The sequence below is a fragment of the Dasypus novemcinctus genome, chromosome 22, assembly GCF_030445035.2.
Source record: "Dasypus novemcinctus isolate mDasNov1 chromosome 22, mDasNov1.1.hap2, whole genome shotgun sequence".
Taxonomy (NCBI): Eukaryota; Metazoa; Chordata; class Mammalia; order Cingulata; family Dasypodidae; genus Dasypus; species Dasypus novemcinctus.
Genome location: NC_080694.1, coordinates 37,573,558 through 37,594,199, shown reverse-complemented (window position 1 = coordinate 37,594,199; position 20,642 = coordinate 37,573,558). Strand labels below are relative to the sequence as shown.

The following is a 20,642-nucleotide window of genomic DNA, read 5'->3' as shown; positions in this document are numbered from 1 at the left end:
GCAGTCCTTCAGCCGCTGCCTCTGTTGTCAGGTGGTGCTCTCTGTGTGTCGGCCACCATGCCCAAATCTCCTCTTCAGGACAACAATTCATACTGGTCTAGGGCCCACCTTGGCAGTTCAGCCTGCTTTTACTTCAACATGGCTTCAAAGACCCTGTTTCCAACTCGGGCCCCGTTTATAGGACTGGGGGTTAGGACTTGACCATGTCCTTTTGGGGGATACAATTCAACCCATACCTGTCCCTTTGGACTTTGGTGTCCCCAGGTAGAGACTGAGGACAAGGGGATGATGCAGCTATCTCCAGGGCTTGCTGCATTTGAAATATTTCATGTTTCTATCTTTTCAGCCTGAGTAAGGAGCAGAGCAGGTCTCATTCATTCAAGGCTTGCTCGGTGCTAGGCTCTGTGCTAAGCGGGACACGCAATGGCTCACTGGATCCTCAGAGCCAACCTGTGAAGCAGGCAATCTTTTTACTCCCATTTTACAAAGGGGCTGAGGCCTCCCAGAGGGATGTCTGGAGGGGCTGCTCTAGTTTCTACATGGGAATGGGAGGTGTCTCCAGCTGCAGAGTGGCTGTTCATTTTATGGATTAAGTTGTTCTTTTAAAAATTATTCTCCTGTGGGCATCTGCCTTAGGTTCTAGGGCTGCCATAACAAAGGACCACACACCAGGTGACTTCAAAGGACAGAAATGCATTGTCAGATAGCCCTGGAGGCCGGGGACCCAAAATCGGGGTGTCGGCAGGCAGCTCCAGGGAGGACCTTTCCTTCCTTCTTCCAGGTTCCGGGGTTTGCTGGCAACCCTCGGCTGTCACACTCCCATCTCTGTTGTCCCAGGCCGACTCCTCTCTACGTCAAGATCCCCCATGTACGAGGACACCAGTCCTCCCCGCTCAGGGCGCACCCCAATCCAGTTTGGCCTCATCATAACTCATTGCATCTTCATTGACCCTATTTTCAAATAGGGGCACATTCACCGGACCCCGGGTTAGGACTTGGACTTGTGGACTATTCAATCCACAACAAACATGGAAGAGTCAAGAGCTGGGCTTTCTGTGGCAGGGCAGGCCCACTGCGGGCCTGGGTGCTGGCCACAGAGAGGGACCCTGAGGGCAGCCCACACGAGCTCTTACAAGGGACAGAAAGGGCCCCCCAAAGGTAGGAGGGAGGCAAGCGCCCACCCTCAGCTACCTCCATGGGGGAGGAATTCCTAATTTGGAGGTGGAGGGCGGTCGCTTCCTGGTCACTTCCTGGTCAAGTCCCTGCCTTCTTTAAGCCTCCCAGCCTCACTTGTAGAATTTAGAGTTGAGAGGCCACTTGAAGGAAGCCTCCTGGGAACGCGGGGAAGGCTGGCCCACCCCAGGCACTAGTGCAAGGCTTGGCACAAGTGGAGGGGACTTGCTGCTCTGAATGAAAGCTCAAGGAGGGGGCCGAGGGGCAGCATGCAGTTTTCTGCATTAGCTATGCAGCTTGTTTTGCCAGAGAATATTAACTTAACACATACTTAACTCATCCAGGAGAGGAAGGAAATGCAGGGCCGGGAGGGGGCAGGGTCAGGAACTTCTGCGTGGGAGAGAACTGCTAACCGCATTGTGTGTCCCTGCTCTGGTCCGTCCATTGGAAACATTGCATATGGTGGACCCACCCTGGACCCAGGACACTGGAAGGAGAGCAGTTGGCCCAGGTCTGGGTGCAGGACATGGGGCCCGGCTCTCTGATTCCTATGAAAAGCCAAGTGAAGAGTCCAAACGAATAACGTGGTCGAATGACATGAAAGCTCACGCCTCCCCTTGGGCAAGCAGCCGCCCACCCTCCCACCCGGAGCTGTGGAAATGGCCACCCCTCATCAAATATTGATCCCAGCCCTGCAAGCCTCCCTCGGCCGCCAGCGTCAGGCCAGCGGTGGAATCTGCTTATTAAAACTGGTCATGAATGAGCAGGCAGACTACAAAGTGCCTGAGACGGGAAGGCGGGCTTCAAAGACCCACATTCTTCGGTCCAGGTCATCTTTGGAAGCAGAGACCTCCGGTTAGGGAAAAAAGCTCTAAAGAGTTCAAGCAACTGGCCCCTCTCTGAGCCTCCAAGATCCCAGGGCAACATTTTCTCCTTTTTTCCCTCTCTAGTGGGGCAAGAGGCAGATAAGCCAAAGCCCTGGGGCCAGAAGGGTTTGTGAAAAGCCAACAAAAGTCTCTTCTTAGCTCAGAGATGCGACTCCCTTCTCTTCTGAGGGGAGCCCTGGTATTTCATTAGCATCCTCTTTGAAGTCTGCCCTTTAAAAAAAATGGGAAAATAAAAGGAAGGGAGAAAGGATGGAGGCTGATTCAAAATGCTTTCTGTGTGTGGGGTTTCCGACGTTCTGAAGAGTTTGGCTTCACTCATTACGTGGATGGAAGAGCCTATCAGGCAAGGAGTAATGCCTGGTGTTGACACTTTAATGGAACCCAGGGACCAAATAACCATGCTGAGCACAGACAGGCAATACATTTGTAAAAGGAATCGGAGGGAACTCTTTCATTATTGCTTCTTTTTCCTCTTCTCCCCAATAAAAGACAAATGCTATGTCAATGGTTTCGCAAAAGCGATCCTTTATTTTCTGAAAGTCCTAAACCTGACCCATTTGTCCAAGGACGCCTGCTCCTCTTGCAGCAAACCCTGAAGCCACGCTGGGCCCCAGCCCGGGGCTGTGGGACGTCAAAACCTGCCCTCCACGCCCAGGTCCCGCAAGGCGGCCTCTTGGATGGCCTGGTGGACGTGCGCGACCTCCTTCTGGGTCAGGGTGCGCTCCATGTGGCGGTAGGTGATGCGGTAGCAGTGGCTGGTCCTGTGTGTCCTGGAGGGTGGAAGAGAGGGGCAGGTGAGCGAGGGGCAAAGGGGCCTGTCCTCTGCAGGGGGTGGCGTTGCCTGCACGGCCAAGTCTCCACGACCTCAGTGGAGACTCGAGGACCCCACTGAGCACCACGACATGACACGCAAAAATACCATTTGGGCCGGATGACCGGGTATCTTTTAAATTCTTTGAAGGGAGGATGGTGATTAGCTTTAGCTTTGAATAATCGCGACCCATTGGGTCGGGCCTATCAGAATCCTCTGGGAAGTTGCTTAGGAATTTGGTTTCCTGGAGATTCTGATTCAGCAGGTGGGAGGTGGGACCCGGGCTTCTGGCCTTCTCCTGTGCTCCCTGGTGACTGGCCACTGCCAGGGCGCCTCTGCCTTTTTCACATCGCAGAAAGCCATCTTGCTTGTAGGGCACCTTGGGGTAGCTGGTGAGGCTGCCCCAAGGGCCTGCCTGCCCAGGAGGCTGAGGGGCACCACCTGCTCGGCACCCCACAGGCCACGGGAGGCACTCACTGGGCCACCTGGATAGCTACTTTAATCCTCTGCTTTTACAATGGGGTGTCAACTGCGCTTTCAGGACATGGAATAAATGGGTAACTTCCACGTATGTGCAATATGGGAGTAATTCTCGAATATGTGGAAATGATGACAATGAGGCCTTCTAGTTGCATGGCAGTTTCTAAGACACATTGTAGAGTAATGAACTTGGCCTCCAACAAGAGGTCCATCCTTTGTCTCTGGTAGCTGGGAGAGGCTCTGAGCCCCTGGAATTCCCCGTGATAGAGGGTCTTTTGTTATTCTTGGTGGCCTCAGGACATACCTGATAGCTGGCGCTAAGGAGAGGCCAGCACTGGGCTGCCACCCTTCGGTCTTGGGGGGGAACAGAAAGCCCAGCATGTGATGAGGGGGTGGGGCCCTGAGTCTCCTCTGTCAGCCTGACCTCGGGGAGCCCTGAGAGAGAGTTGGGTCTCGTGGGCACTGGTCCATCGAAGGCAGGGGACACAACATAAACTCTGGACAGTGACTCTCAGGTGGCTCTCCATGGGTGGTGGCACATATCCATGGGCCAGCAGGTGGCATGCTGACCCCTGGGGAGAAGACACAGGAGCTGCACACCTGGGGACCCTCCCAGCCCTTGCCCTGTCCTCCTCTTCTTACCTGTATCCCTTTTTCACTAGACTAAAACTATAATTGTTAAGGGTAGTGCTCTCTGGAATTCTCTGAGTCATTCTAACAAATTATCAAAACTGAGGCTACTGAATGTGTGGCCAGTTGGTCAGTAGGGCGGGTGGCCCAGAGCCCCCAAGCTCATGGCTGGTGTCTGAGCAGGGGTGGTCCCGAGAGGACTGTGTCCTTAACCTGGGGAGCCCGGCCTACTCTAAAGCAGGGCTTCTTGACTTTTTTATTCAGGGACCCCTTTGCCAGTCAGGTGCAAACCATGGGCCCCTTACTAAGCCCACACTATACTGTGTATTATCTAATAAACAGAGCACACCCACACCAACATGTCCCCACAAGAATCATGGTGTTTTAAAAAATTTCAGTTCAAGCTCATGGAACCCTGGTTAAGAACCCCTGCTCTAAAGTGAGTGCAGTCATTTTTACACCCAAGCAGTGAATGCTGCCAAGCCTGACCCTCTCCCCGGAGCTGCCTCTTGCTGGCTGTGTGGCCCTGGGGCTGACACTGTCCCTCTCTGGGCACCTAAGTTTCTCTTCTGTAAAATTAACAACTTAATTTGTTAAGAATTAACAAATGCTTATGATTACTGAGTCATTATATAAATACCTTTAGAAAAACTTTCTAGTATATTGTAGAATAGTCAAGAATAAATACCTGTAATTACTGATACTACCTAAATTAGAACCCAAATGCCTTGATCTTTGATAATGATTGTAAAAGTGTATACTCTTTATCTTGTGATTGTCACCACTGACTACAGTTTATACTGGTAATTTTGACTTAGTTCCAGTCCTTGTTTATACTTAATATTGTAATGGGAACAACTCCACCTTCCTTTGTTTTAATACATAAAACCCTAAAGTCCTTAGAGTTTTGAGCTGGAGCCCAGGAGGAGAACACAGAGGACTAGAGACAGCTCCACACATAGAGCAGAGGCCCTGGGAAGAGACACGAGCCATTCACCTGATAGTCTACAGCTGGCCTTGTGGAGAGACGCAGAGCCTGAGCCCGGAGAGGATCGAGCCGGGGAGAGAGACAGGCCTCAAGAGCCTGCCGGCCTCCAGGGGACACTGCAAGAGGCTGGGACCCGGAGCCTCAAGGGGAAGGGAGGCTGAACGTCGGCAGCCATCCTCCCCCAACACGGGGCAACAGACCTTGGGAAATAACTTATGCCTTAGGGCCTGGTAACTGTAAGCTTCTACCCCAAATACATACCCCTTTATAAAAGCCAACAGATTTCTGGTATTTTGCATCAGTACCCCTTTGGCTGACTAATACAGAATTTAGGCTAATACAGATTTTAGGCTTCATGCTTAGCAATAAACTCTTTCTCTCTTTGAAACTCCAGTGTCTCCGGAATTGGTCAGTTGAGCACACTGGGCAGAGAACCCCCTGCTTTGTTCAAGAACAAAACGAGGGGCCCTGATCCATCAGAGTTTCAGGAATCCTCCTTTTCTAGCCTGGCCCCAGCAGAGCCGACCATCACCTTCCTACATCATGAAGGAAGAAAGTGCAGCAACGATGAACCCCCGGCAATCTCCCAACTGGGCCTCAGTCTAACCAGGGACAGGCTTCGTTCTTCTCCAGCAGGTGAAGGCAGAGCTGGGCCCTAACTGGGGTCCATGGCCCTCACCCCTCCTGGAAGGCCGGTGTTCCCCAAGGCTGCCACCTGGGTCCAGCCTCTGCTTCCAGGACACCCGGTACTTGACGAATTGGCTCTCTACAAGAGGCCAAGACCACTCAATGGGGAAATGGTGGTGGTACAATGAGACAGCTGCCTGCGCTAGGCTGTGTTGCCTGATTGTACCTGAGGGTATTTACACCCTTAGTCGATTCTCCCTACAGGTTTCAGAGGCCACCTGACCCTGCTAACGACTTGACTTCAGCTCCAGCCCCCAGATGTGGAACAACACCTGGCTGTGGTTTTAAGCCACGCCATGTGGGGTACTTTGTTTCAGCAGCCCTAACTGAATACACCCTAGGCATGTACTTAAGAGAGGGGAAGCCATATGCTTACTCAAAAATGTGCACAGCGATGTTGTAGCAGCATTATTCACAACAGCTGAAGGGTGAAAACAACCCAAAGGCCCATCAACTGATGAATGGATAAGCAAACTATGATAAAGCCATAAAATGGAGTATTATTTGGCCATAAAAAGTAATGAAATATTGATTCATGCTACAACATGGATGAACCTCGAGCACATTATGCTAAGGGAAAGAAGTTAGTCCTGAAAGACTACATATCATATGATTCCATTGATGTGAAATGTTCCTAACAGGCAAACTCATATACAGAGAAAGTAGATCAGCAGTTGCCAGGGGCGTGGGAGGGTAGAAATTGGAAGTGAATGCTAATGGGTATGAGATTTCTTTTGGGGTGGTGAAAACGTTCTGGAATTAGACAGTGGTGATGGTTGCACAACCTTGTGAATATTCTAAAAACCATGGAATTGTACCCTTTAAATGGAGGTATGGGATAGGAATTACATCTCAATAAAGCTGGCATATTAAAACATAAAATAAAATGGCAAGAGTGGCCAAGTTCTGCGGGGGCTGTGCACCTCCCGAGGGCGCTGGCCTCCTTCCAGATCCTGACTGCCATGCTGTCACCCCCACGCTGTGCACTCTCGGAGGGCAGGTGCAGATGGATCTCTTTTTCTGCTTTACACCTCTGTGCCCAGAGCCGTGTCCGGCACACGGCAGGTAAGAAAACTTGCTAAACGAAGCTCATGCAGTTCAGTCACTGGGACATCTGGCTGGGGGTCCACTTTAATGCTTGAGCACAGCCTTGCAATGAGTTGGGAAAAAGCATTCCTGTGCTCTGCAAAGCTTCCACGGCTCCTGCCTGTGTTTGGCCATGCCCTTCTCCTTCTGTCCTTCTAATGGTGATGGAGACTGTGGTGGTTAATTTTATGTGTCAGTCTCGCTAGGTTATGGTGTCTAGTTATTTGGTCAAGCACTGGCCTGCTTGTTACTGTGAGGGTGTTTTGTAGATGGCACTTGTATCTACTGGCAGTTGATTGTACCTACAGTCAGCAAAGGAGATTGCCCTTGGCAATTTGGGGACTCTCCTCATCCAATCAGTTGGTGGTCTTAAAAGACAGAATTGAGTGTGTCAGAGGTCAGAAAAATTTCTGCCACAACTTCAGCATTGGCCTCTTGCTGGAATTTCCAGCCAGCCAGTTTCCCCGGGGAAATTCAGACTAAGGACTTGGACTTCACCTTCCGTGGGAGGTGGCAGTGTGGCGGCGAAGGGGCATCTCTGCCATTTCCTACCCGTGCAGTCTTGGGCTCATTACTTAATTGGACTTTGATTTCCTCATCTACAAAATGTGATAAATAACTGTGTCTACCTCATTCATGGGATTTCCCAAAGAAGAATCAAAAGATTAAGCATGTAAAATACTTAGTATAACACTTAGCCATTGTGAGAGCTCAATAAACGCGACCTGTATTTGCTATTTTAAAATAAGGTGGGCAGTGAGTACCGCAAGAGCAGCAGGAAGCCGTCAGCGTGGGCCGGCCCGGCCCCACGCTTCCTTACAAGCGGCAGGCACCAAACGCCTTTGCGCAGAACCCAGTTCTCACGGCGACATTCTAAGCCACAGTGTCTGGTACAGATCCTCTGTGTACAGGCTTCTAGAGGCCCGCTCAACAGGCGCACCTTTGTTTCGCAGTGGGACCAGATGGGCCTCGCGGCATTGCTGGAGGGCAAAGGCCTGCCCCGTGGCGTCTTTAGAAACGGCATCCGTGAGGGGCTGACCTCGCTGCCCTCCCTTCCCGGCCAACCCGTGGCCTCCGCTCCTTACATCAAAAGGAGGGAGGCTGCAGGATCCTGCTTTTCTCAGAGATGGAAGATTCTGGGGGACGAGAATGCAGTAACAGAGCAAGGAGACGGCAGAGGACCTGTGCTGCTGGATGATGGCTTGGGTCTCGCCACGCCAGGCCTGCACTGGGGCACGGACTCACCAGCCTGGGAGGGCCGTTCCCCGACTCCCTGCCAGGGGCCTTTCCTAAGGTGCGCAGAGGCCCCCCAGGAGTGGGCAGGAGCTGGGTGGGTTGGGTACCGGCTCCTGCGCTTCCTGGCTATGACATAACTTCCCTACATCTCGGTATGGTCACCATTAGCAGAGGTGACAGCACGCATCCCATCAACCTCCACAAACAGAGGCTGTGACTTTTGTGCCAAGGGCCTCTGACCATTACACAGGGCCGTATGAGCTGAGGCGGGAGCGTCACCGCGGCAGCCTTTATTCTTATCATATTTTTATTTCACTCTTTTAGTTGGTTTCCTCTAAACCAGCTGACAATGTGGCCAGCTCTTAGACATTGTTTTTTTAAAGATTTATTTTTTAATTTATTTCTCTCCCCTCCCCTGCCCTGCCCCCCCCCCACCCCATCCCCAGTTGTCTGCTCTCTGTATCCATTCGCTGTGTGTTCTTCTGTGTCCGCTTATTTTCTTGTCAGTGATGCTGGGAATCTGTGTCTCTTTTTGTTGCGTCATTTTGTTGCATCAGCTCTCTGGGTGTGTGTTGCCACTCCTGGGCAATTTGCACTTTTTTTGCATTGGGAAGCTCTTCTCACGAGGTGCGCTCCTTGTGCGTGGGGCTCCCCTATGCGGGGGACACCCCTGCGTGGCACAGCACTCCTTGCGCACATCAGCATTGCATGTGGGCCAGCTCACCACACAGGTCAGGAAGCCCTGGGTTTGAACCCTGGACCTCCTATGTGGTAGGCGGATGCTCTATCCATTGAGCCAAATCTGCTTCCCCTCTTAGACTTTTAAAGTTGGTTTTATTATACTTTAAGCTCTTACTTTATTTTTTATATTTATGATTATTTTATTATTATACTTCTAGCTATGTAATACTTATAGACATTATTATACTTTTTTAGTTAGTTTACTCAGGTGCCTCTTAGTCTATATGGCCATCTCAACAAGTTGAGATTTATTACTAAAGAGGAAAAGGTAAAAAAAGGTATTTTCCTATTTTTGTGTGCTTAAAAAAGGCATCTGTAGTGATTCTTGGGATCTGAACAGGTTTCACAAAACATTTTGATGAGTTAGGTGTAAAATGAATCATAAACATATGGGTTAATTGTATGAACTGAGAGAAATAGTATTTGGCAGAATATTTGGTGATAATTCAGAAGACTTAACTGAAAACCAACCAGGTTTGCCTTTTCCTAACATCAACAGGACAGCGAGGGCCTCCTTTGATTTATTCTCTAGAAACCTCTGTTTGGAGCTTTCAGATAGCGAGCCACACTCCGTCCTTTTGCATGTCAGTGACTGCAGGGTGGGGGTGTTGCCATTGGGCATGGGTGGAACCTGGCTTAGGGTCCAGGTCTCCTTGCTCAGGTGAGGGGTCTATCCATGGAAACCTTGGATTAACCTCAGTTTATCGCTGAGCAGTTAAGAAATTAGATTCCTCAAAGGAACACCCATTACTCCATGTCCAACCAGCGGAAGTTAGCCACAAGTGTCTGCAGTGTGCAGTAGAGTTCTTCTGAGTCTTTCCTAACACCCGATGCCACCTCCTTTAGCCCTAAGCTTCTCAATCTTTCTTCTGCCCTATCTGACTAGCCCTCGATAGCAGCAGCTGCTGACATTCATGTAGCACTCGTTCTATACAAGCACCGCTCCAAGCCCTTTTTATAAACATTAACCCCTGAAAGCATCACAACCCTATTAGGTAGACAGGATTATTGTTCCTGGGACATAGATGAGAAACTGAGGCACGGCAGGGTCACAGAGCTAGTAAGTGTCAGGGCTGGATTTAAAGTCAGGCAATCTGGGGCCAGAGTCCAGAAGTTAATATCACATGACCACTCCACCTTACTCACCATCTCTTTCCTTCCACATCCAACCTCTTCCTTCTATCCCAGCTTCCCCTAAAACATGACAAGGTTTGCAAACTACTGAGAAGAGTAACTTCTAATGGTTCTGTTCAAGAAAGAGAGAGAATGGGCACCATGTTCCTTTCCACCCCTAACCTTCCACTAACAGAGAGAGTGTTTGGGATGCTTTGTGGAAGTTCTTTGGGTGCTGAGGCCCAAACACAGACAGCAGACCAGCTGAGGATGCAGGAAAGGACAGCTTTGGTATAGGTCAAAGGCCCTGGAGGGGGAGGCGGGTGAATGAGAGGGGGGCTAGCCAGGGTGGGGCTAGGCAGGGTGTACACTCAATAAAGGAATTTGTGACCAGGCCAGCAGGACGATGAGGCACCAGTAGAATTTCTTATATGCCAATACAGATGGCAGGCCTGGGATGAGCTAATAACTATGACCTGGGGACAGAGGTGCTTCAGGAATGGACTTTCCTACTTAGAGGCCATTTTGCTTTGCTTCAGTTGCTGGGAACAAAATACCAGCATGTGCTGGCTTTTATAATGGAAATTTATTAGGGGAAAATCCATGGTTGTGTAGATGTCCAAATCAAGGAATCATCAGAAATGTTGTCTCACCGAACTGCAGTTGAGGGCAATCCTGGACTCCCGCCACATGGCAAAATGGCGGCCTCTCTCTGCTTTCTCCTCCAGGCTCGCTTTGTCCCCGAGCTCAACTGTGGGCAATCAGGTACGATATCTCCTCTTTCCTGGGCTGTTCCACTGATTCCAGCCTGTGGTCTCTTTCTCAGCCTCTCAGGGTTTCTGCCTTCCTGCAGCTGTAGGCAATCCAGGGGTCCTTTCTCACATGACAGTGTAAAATGGCAGCTGGCATTCTCTGTGTTGTTCTGCTTTCATTTCTCAGTTTATACAAGATTCCAGCAAGAAGGCAGAGACCTAACCTGGGTCATGCCTCACTGATGTAGTCCAGTCCTAAGTCCTAACCCTATCTAATCAAAAGCTTCCTTAATGAATCTAATGCAATCAGAGGGCTCACACCCACAGGAATTGATTCATTCCAAGACAATGATCTTTTCTGGGATTCACAGAAGTTTCAGACTGTCACAAAGGGACATTATGAGGTAGGCTGGGGAAGTCAGGCAGCACTGGCAGCCACAAGAGCCTCCCTTGTTCCCCATACTCAACTCGGGCACAACCTTCAGGAGGAGAACTCCTCTCTGAAGCAGAGAATATGCTGCATTTACAATATGGGCTTTTAAAGGCAAATGAAAGTTCTCTTTTATGTACTTTGTATCAGTTACTCACAGGCAAAGTAAACTAAATTACCCATTACTGAGTTTTAGATGTCAAATTCCATTATAGTGAGTTTAAAGAAAAAGTCTCAAATTTGGGAGGATACTAGAATTTCATTGCATTAGAATATTGGCTAAAATGAGTTGGTCACTGGCTAGAGATTGAATTTTTTTAAACAGAGATTTTGGTGTAAGGATCTTATAATGTTTGAGCTTCATGGGCTGCAGCTATCACCAGTTCTTCCCTTCCATTTCACAGATTCATTTAGTGAGTCAACAAATGTGATGTTCTGGGTACTGACCTAGACAAAGATTAGCACATGAGCAGACATAGTACCTACCCTCACCAGCTCACATCTGCCCCAGTTCTGCAGTAATCAGGCAGGCAACTGAGTGGATGACCCTACCCTCCTATATCTACTGTAGCCTGATGGTGCTTGTAATTCCACAGCTACTCAAGGGCAGCTCACAGTAAAGTCAGTCCTGCCACATTCCATGTATAAACTCATGGACTCCACAGATGTGCTCTCTCTGCAAATGATTTTTTTTTTTTAGTTCAGCATTTCCCTGTGAGCATTTATATGGTGCCATTTGTCTAACTCCATGCTGGCTGCTACATGGCACACAGAAGGAATATCAGTTCATCCTTCCCTTTCGGGGCTTACTATCTAGCAGGAAAGAAATAGGTCATAAAGCGGTCCATACTCATTGGTGATTAGCTGGGTATAAGCAGTGCCTAACCCTAACCCTAACCTTAACCTAACCTTAACCCTAACCCTAACCCTGCTGTCCCATCTCCCTAACTCTTCCACTTTCATAACTGGATTCCCATTAGCTCCCATTCTGAGAGTCAAGAAACAGGACTCGAATGTTTCCTAAAACTTACATTCAGTTGGATCCTGTACCCTGGCTCCAATGATTGCTCACATATTCCTGGCTTTATCAGCCTGCACATGTGTAAGCTGAGGCTCGGTGGGGCTGCCCTGTGTACACCAGTGGGCTGGACAGTGGGCATACCAGCAGGGAAGGGCCATGTATTTTGATACTACCTCTTCTCAAAGCCCTCACCTTAGAACCAAGGAAAAGTATGTTTAAGTGATGCGTATAGGCAAGCCTGGATTAGTAAATGTGACAGCTTGATGCTTTTGTGAATTCCAGAAAAGATCAGGTTCTTGGAGCTAATCCATTCCTGTGGGTATGGGACCATTTGATTGGACTGAATTCAACTGGGAGCCTTTGATTGGAGTACATCAGTGAGGTGTGACCCAAGGTGGGTCTCAGCTCTCTTGCTAGAGTCCTTTGCAATGGAGGAAACACGCAGAGACAGAGAGAAAGAGAGATGTCATTTTATCCTGCTATTTGAGAGAGGACTCCAGGATCACCTACATCAAAGCTCCAAGAGAAAGTGAATCTAGAGGACAGACAAGACTGGCATAGCCACTATTTTGCCTCACAAAAAATGGGGAGATTGAGACCTGGGGAAAGACATGGCAGGAGACCAGGATCAGTGGAGCAGCCAGTTAGCCTCTGGTGAGACAGCATCTCTGATGGTGCCTTGATTTGGACATTTTCACAGTCTTGGAACTGTAAGATTTTACCTTAATAAATTCCCATTATAAAATCAACATATTTCTGGTATTTTTGCATTGGCAGCCTTTAATAAACTAAAATAGTAAAGGACTGCCAAAACAATCTATGTTTAAAAGGGGCCCCTCATGGGGAGCAGATGTGGCTCAGGAGGCTGAGTGCCTGCTTCCCACATGGAAGGTCCTGGGTTCAGTCCCCGGTACATCCTAAAAACAAAAAACAAACAAGCAAACAAATGAAAAAACCAACTCAGGGGAGCCAATGTGGCTCAGTGGTTGAGTGCTGGCTTCCAAATACGAGGTCCTGGGTTCAATCCCTGGCCCGGTACCTCAAAAAAAAAAAGGGGGGGAGGCTTCAGAAAGTAGATTAGAGGTTGCCAGGGATTATGGGGGGAAATGAGAGTTTTGCTTAATAGGTACAGAATTTCTGTTTGGGGTGATGGAAAAGTTTTGGTAGTGGATGGTGGTGATGATAGCTTACCACTGTGAATGTAAATACCCCTGTTTTATATACTTAAGAATGGTTAAAATGGTAATTTTTATCTATGTTACCACAGTAAAATTAAAGGAAAAAAGGATCCTTTTCCAGTCCTGTCTTACTTTTCTTCCTGACAAATTAAATTATGAAGCTAACAAGGACCAAAAATATTGCTAAAAGTATGATTGTTCTCCAGTTAAAAGTGGTAGACCTTCTAAAAGAATGTAAGGCAATCAAGCTTCAGTGGAAAGAAGAACAATGGGTCAGAGCGCTAGCGAGCCCTGGCGTATTTGTTATACAAGTATACTTGTTATACAACGACTTGGCTCACCCTAGCAACTGAGCAGGATCCGAATTTGAAATAAAGCCTTTCAAGGGATCCAGCCAAAACCCAGCTCTTACAACATACACAGTGGTCTGCTTTCCCATCTGTGACTGGAGCAGCCATCTCATGTTCTTGGACTGTAAAGCCAATACCTCCCAGAATAGACCATCTCTGATCAGTCATCATTTCAGACGCCACCTACTTATGCCACAGATTCCTCCACAGGAGAGAGGCTGGTATGGGGCAGGTTTCATTTTCCACCTGACAAAAAACAGGTGTTCCTATTTGTCTCCTGTCTGTAGGATGTGAATCCCACCAGGTAGAAGCACGACACACCATGGGGAGGTTTAATAGACGTGGTGCTTGTCTGGGCAACTCTTGTCCCAGGGTTTGACTCAGGTGAGAGGAATGGTGGGAGGGATGGAAGGAGGGAGGAATATTTGCTCCATGGCCACTCCTGGAAATGCAAATGAAAAGGGGCATGGTAGAGTCGAGAGGACAGACTTTGCAGTTAGAGAAGCTGGGTTCAAATCCCTCCTCGGACTTTTGCTATCGGAATGGACTGGGGTGATTTTCTTAACCCCTTGAGCCTCAGTGCCCTTCTTTGTAAAGTAAGGGTGACAACTCTTACTTCCTAGGTTTGTGATGACTGGATGAAGGATGCTTTTAGAGTGCTAACGTAGTGCCTGGCTCAGGTGGGGTGTTCATCCTTTATTCTGAGGCTTCTTTGAGAAAGAAATGAACTTTGGAGGGGGCTGGCATTTCCTGTGTATTTCTTTTAACCTCCCTCTTTGGGCTTGGGATCTGACACTTAGATCTTCTTTCCTATAGAGCACTGAGCAAATCAGGTAGTTTTGGCTGGAAAACGTAAGAGCGAAAAGTCAGGTAGAGGTGATAGTTATTAGAATTGAGCATGATGTAAATAAGTGATTTGGCAACTAAGTAAATCATTTTTCCTTTACTTTCCTTATATTAAAAGAACAAAAAACTCAAGAGGGAAGAGGCGAAAAGGAAATTCTGGTAATAAGACTTAGGATCCAACAATTCTACACAGTTTTTCTTGATGAACTGCCATTGGGTTTCTAAGAAAGTAGGTGTTATTGGTTCAACATAATGAAAACGACACACATGGGAAGATGGAGGCCTGGGCTCCAGTTCCTGTCCCCAGTGACTGCTGGCTAAATCTGTAAATTGAGGAGGCTGGACTGAATGGACTCCGAGCTTCCTTCCAGGTCCAGTGTCCCAGGACTCTCAGTTCAGATGATGGGATTCTGGAAAAAATGCCCATGGTCAGGAAAAGGGTCCATCGTTCAGGCGGCATTTAGGGAGCCCCTGCAGAACGAAAGGGAAGGGACCCGGATCTTGGGAAATTTCAAGACAGGCTAGGGCAGGTAACATAAAATGCATTATTGATAAAAGCGAGATAGAAAGGGGTTGGCTTAGCGAAGGAAGATGGCAGGGCCAGGCCCACGAAGAAAACCATCCTTTTCCAAGATGAACCTTGAGTTTAAATCAGCCTCTCTGTCAACCACCAACCCCCTGCCCACTGCCCTTTCAAGCCCTATACACATGCACGCTCCAAAACCAAGAGCTTTGCTGTTTTGTTCTCAGGACGGCCTGTTTTAGACAGGGAAGCCCCAGGAGGGCGATTCTGAGCAGGCCTCCCACAGTCCACAGCCATCAGAACTGTCTCTTGCCGCTGCCACTGCTGGGGCTATTTCTTCCCAGAGGGGTTTCTGTTCCTTGGAGTCAGTCACAAGAAACCAAACCAGATGGCGCCTCTGACAGTTACTGTCTTGGGAAAGACAACTCAAACCCAGGCCTTGATGGGGGAGAGCCGACCCAGGAAGGAGAACTAGCTGGGGCACAGCAGAGTGGTCTAGCTTCCCAGCACCCCCGCGGCCCTCAGCAACTAGTCGTCTACACCTAGTCCTCAAGTGAACAGTTCCTTGGAGACGTGCGTTTTGCAGGCAAGAAGTGCTTTTTAACAGCGAACACTTGCCAGGTCCTTGGGGAAGTTTCAAAGCACCCCCTGGTTTTCCCTTCCCTTCACTCCCTGTAACTTTTCCTGGTACTTCTGAGTGAGAAAGACCTTGCATGTGTGTTTGTTTGTGTGCACGAAAATACCTGCTTTGGGGAAATCTTTTAATAGAATATCATATGGAGGGCAGGGGAATGTGCTACCACTTCTTGGCTACAGGTCTTGCTCTCAGTTGTTCAATGCACTCTGGTCCAGCTTCCTCATTTCTGAGTTACAGAGCTTGAACTCACAGGGTTTGAGAAAGTGCTTAGCCGAGGTCAGGTCTGTAGCTAATCAGCATTATTATTTCTGTAGCTAAAGATTTTAGAGCTTCCAGTTTGCACCTCACAGACAGAAAAACCTGAATGACCTTAGACAAGGTAGCTGAACTCCAACTTCTTCATCTGTAAAAATGGCTAATGGACATACACCTGGCAGGGTTGTTGCACAGCTATGATGTGACTAGATTCTAACCTCCCCAGATGGCTCATCTCTTTGATTTCCTTAACTCAGCATTTTACAAAATTATATTTATTGTGCACCTTTCCCCCACTTCTAATGCAAGGGCAGGGTCTTACCATTTTAACAACTTCTTTACAACTATTCCCTTGCCTTCCAAACCAACCTCTTCCACTTCTAACAGATTGAAATTATGTCTCACTTAGCACAGATTTCCAAAGCTCTGTGCTTTTTGGTTGCATGGAAAATTTGGATGAGATTTTATTTTTCTCTCTGGCTTAGGGTGCTAAGCCAAAGTGAAAGAGCCAGCTTAACTCTGTACTGCTACAAGGCTGCATCCCATTGTGTTGACACTTGGGTGCATGAGGCAGGTGAAAGAGCAGAAGATTTGTGGTAGGTGAAATGCTACATTTCCAGTTCAGTCAAGTGATCAGCACTTGTATATTATGTGCTGAGCTAGACAGTGTAGGAGACACAGAACACATATACATATGGTTTGATCAACCCGTAAATACTCATGGAATTCACGGAGGGGCTGTTCTCTGAGTACACAATGTTAGTGAAAGGGGTAGAAGCATTCCAGAGTGATACAAAGGAGGATTAGGCTAGGTTACAGTCTACTGGGGGGCGGAGGGGCAGAATGGCACAGAAGGCCAGAAATGATGGATGAGATTTGATCAAGACCTTGAAGGGCGAGTAGGATCTTGACAGGTGAAGAGCGGGGAGTACATTCTAGCTGGCAAGACTACACAAGTTTTTAGGTGATAGGGGAGGGCCTTTCATTTCAACAACTAGCTGCTGAGTGTATGTATGTTCCAGGTGTAAATGGCCCAGTGAGGAAGAGAAAGCTTCTGAGAACTCTGCTCCAGAGGATGCGTGGTCTGCTGAGAAGACACGATGGTTTCCATCGCAGTAGGAAGCCTGCTTGGTGGTGGCAGGCACAGGAAGAGATCAACCTGCCCAGGAGGGACCAGAGTGGCTCCACAGGCTGCTGCCTTTTGAACTTAGGCTGGGAAGAAAGGGTATGAGTTGGGCATGTAGGTGAGTGGAAAAGAAGAAAGGCCGTCGTTGCAGAGGGCAAGGACAGAATCGTGAGCATGCACGGACAGGTTCACAGAAGGCGAGCAGTTCAGTGTGTCCGGTTTGGGAGCACGGAGGGACGGGCAGAGAAGGGGTTGGGGTTACGGTGGAGGGCCTTATATAATGGCCAAGGAGTCTCAGCCGAAAATGCATTGTGAGGTAGTCACCACAAACAACCGATCTGGGATCAGCTTCCTACAGAATCCCAGGAGAGGATGGCAGAGCTTGCTTAGGCAGTTTCACTGCATAAAGAGGCTGACCCTCAGTTAATTTCACAGCTCATTCCTTCCAAGCGATAGGAGACTATTGAGGATTTATGGTGTACTATTGGCTGTATTAATAGCCACCCAAAAAAGGATTATACCATAGAGTCAACCCCAACTCCCACTGCTCATGAATAGAATTACCCATGGCCATGTTGTGCTGTATAAGTTTTATTTCTTTAGTGAACAGTGGGTGAAATGCGCTCATCACTTCAAGAAGGACTCAGTATCTAGTTGATTAAGAAGGAACTACAGGGAAGCATATTTGGCTCAACTGATAGAGTGTCCACCTACCATATGGGAGGTCCAGGTTCAAACCCAGGGCCTCCTGACCCATGTGGAGCTGGCCCATGTGCAGTGCTGCTGCGTGCAAAGAGTGCCGTGCCATACAGGGGTGTCCCCCACGTAGGGGAGCCCCATGTGCAAGGAGTGCACCCTGTAAGGAGAGCTACCCCATGCGAAAAAAGCGCAGACTGCCCAGGAGTGGCACTACACACACGGAGAGCTGATGCAGCAAGATGATGCAACAAAAAGAGACACAGATTCCTGGTGCCACTGACAAGAATGCAGGCAGACACAGAAGAACATGCGGACACAGAAGAACATGCAGTGAATGGACACAGAGAGCAGATGGGGGTGGGGGGCAAGAAATAAAAGAAAAAAAAAAGAAGGAACTACATATTAGTAAAGAAAAAGTTATATATACATTTCCAGTGCAAAAGAGTGACTGTTTTGCAAATACCTCTGGGCCAATTTAGTAAAGCCATCTGTTGACAAATAGTGATATAGGCAGGAAGGGACAAAACAGGACATGGTTGACAGGATGAGCTTCCTATATCCATAACACTCTAGGCAGGAATATAGCAGTCATATCTTAAGTATTTATCATACAAGTAACATTTTTATGGAATCACAGAATCTAGCATTAGGGACCCAAATATTGCTTCCAGTCTATGCTTGAGTTTCTTCTTACAAAGCCTTGACCAACTTATGTTGGACTGCTTCTGGAACAGCCCGTTCCAGGCTCTGACAGTGTGGGCTGGGAGTGCCTCCTCATGCTGAGTTAGCGTGCTCCCTGTGCTCCCTGGGCTCCTCTTCATTGGCCTTGGATTAACTGCAGCCCTTCCCCCATGTGATATCCCATCAAACTCCCCGACTCAATATCAGCTGCAAAAGAGCAGGACAGCTGGGGTCTCTCAGGACCATTTGTGGTGAGAGTGGGAAGGGACCTTGGAGGTAGCAATACAGTGTTTAATAACACTGTCCCATATGGCATCCATCCATCCATCCATCCATCCATCCATCCATCCATCCATCCATCCATCCATCCACCCATCTATCCATCATATGAATAGTGAACACCCACTGTATGCCTGGTATTCTACCAACTACTGAAGACCTAATGGTGAGACCAAAACAACTACAGTCACAAAAAGACGTGGACCTGGCCCTCATGGAGCTTCCAATCCAGCCTAGGAAACAGGTATTAATCCAAGGAATACAAAGAAATGTACATTACAACTGTGTTAAAAGTTTCAAGGAAAAGGTACATGGTGTAAGGCTACATAATAGGCCAATTAACCTGGACATTGGTCGGAGAAGGTTGCTCGTGGAAGTGTCAGTGAGCTGAGATCCAACAGGGGTTATGGATTAACCAGGCGAAAGCAAGTGGGGATGGGAGTGGGGCGGGCAGCATTCCTGGAAAAGAGGCATGTATAAAGGCTGGTGGACAATCTAGTCCAAATCCTAATTTTCTCCTATGAGCTGTACGATCTTGATCCAATGGCTACCTTGTCTACATCTCAGTTCTCTGGTTGGTAACGCAGAGAAAACAACCCTGCGTGTCATGGGTGAAGCTTTCAGTGCGGCGCCTAGCTGGCACAGGAGAACTCGATGCAGGTCAGCTACGATGAGCACCAGCATGGAGGGTCTTATGGTTTAGGTCATTAAAAAAAAAAAAAACAAGAGAATTCAAATACCTCTCCCTGTGACGACCTTCACATTTGCGCACACATGCATGCGTGCACACACACACACTTCTAAATTAAATAGTGTATATATCATAAGTCAAAGCAAAGATGCTCTCATTGAAGTGGACTGGAGGGTCCCATCTGCTCCATTTCTGCTTCCCCACAAGGCAGGCTGCTAGCACCTAACCAGAATCCCGAAGGCTCAGAGGATGGCAAGTTAAAACAGAAAAAACATACCATATTCCACAGCAAAAGAAAGTGAAGGTTATGGATGCAAAGGTTGCCTGAATTCATCTCAGAACTTACAAATCCAAGTGAAACTTGCTTAAAATATGATTGGAGCTCACGTGGGGGAAGACATTCTTTGACATAAATAGCAACCCTTGCTCCCACAAAGCATAAAGGCAGCACGGTACCGCAGGAAGCCGACAGGCTGAGGAGATCAGAAACTAAATTCTTATGCTACAGATATTCATAAGACAAGGGACCTAGGGAAAGTCCCTTAGTGGCTCTGATCTCAGTTTCCCTATTTTACAGAAAGGATTATGACTGCTTTACCTGCCTGTCAGTGTTACTGAGAGTTAACAGACTTTAAAACACTTTGTAATTATAAATGACAATTTACAAGATATCAGTGTAAAGGGGGGATTTCTTTTTTTTTTTTTTCTTCTTCCAATAGCCAAACTACATTTGGGGCTAAAATTTGGGGTAAGGAAAAGTAATACGACTGAATAATAGCCCATAGTTATTAAAACAAAGTATAGCGATAAAACACTAAGAGATTATCTGATATTGTGGTTTATTATTGTTCCTACAAAAGTTCTTTAAAAAAGGAGCTCCAAATAGCTTTTGAGAATTGGCAGCCTCACACAGCCTTCCAAGTAGACCATTTGGTGGATACTGGGTTTATTTCAGTTTGGAAGCCTCTGGAATGTTTGTTCTCATTACTTTATAATCATACTCAGTTATGGTCATTTGTAATGGATTTGTTTCTACCTTCTGGAGAGGGACATGACTATGTCAGATCAACGATTCATCTGAAGAGCATGGGAAGATCACCTTGACAGAAACTTGTCTTAGGTCCCTGTATAATGTGTAAGTGAAAAATGACATTTAAATTCCAAATATTGATAAAATTAAGAAGTTCTGGGGCCTTGACATAGCATGGTCTTTTGTAAAATTGACGGTATTTCGCTAATAACAAAGCCCCAACAAGAATGACAATGAACAGTTACAGAGTTCAAAAGCTTCCAGAACATCTGTACCCATGTGCTCCTGTTTGCTGTGGTTCTGCATGGTAAT

The 20,642-nt window shown here is 47.8% G+C and overlaps 1 protein-coding gene across 2 annotated transcripts in view; it reads right to left on the bottom strand.

The window, feature by feature from the left end:
• Positions 1-2,563: 2,563 nt before the first annotated feature.
• The window catches only part of FARS2 (phenylalanyl-tRNA synthetase 2, mitochondrial), a 596,483-nt gene continuing 578,404 nt past the window's right edge, over positions 2,564-20,642 (bottom strand). For both annotated transcript variants that reach the window (XM_004479208.3, XM_071210957.1), the window contains one exon: positions 2,564-2,830. In XM_004479208.3, the coding sequence (XP_004479265.1) occupies positions 2,692-2,830 (139 nt within the window). In that variant the 3' untranslated portion in view covers positions 2,564-2,691. The remainder of the gene's footprint in view (positions 2,831-20,642) is intronic.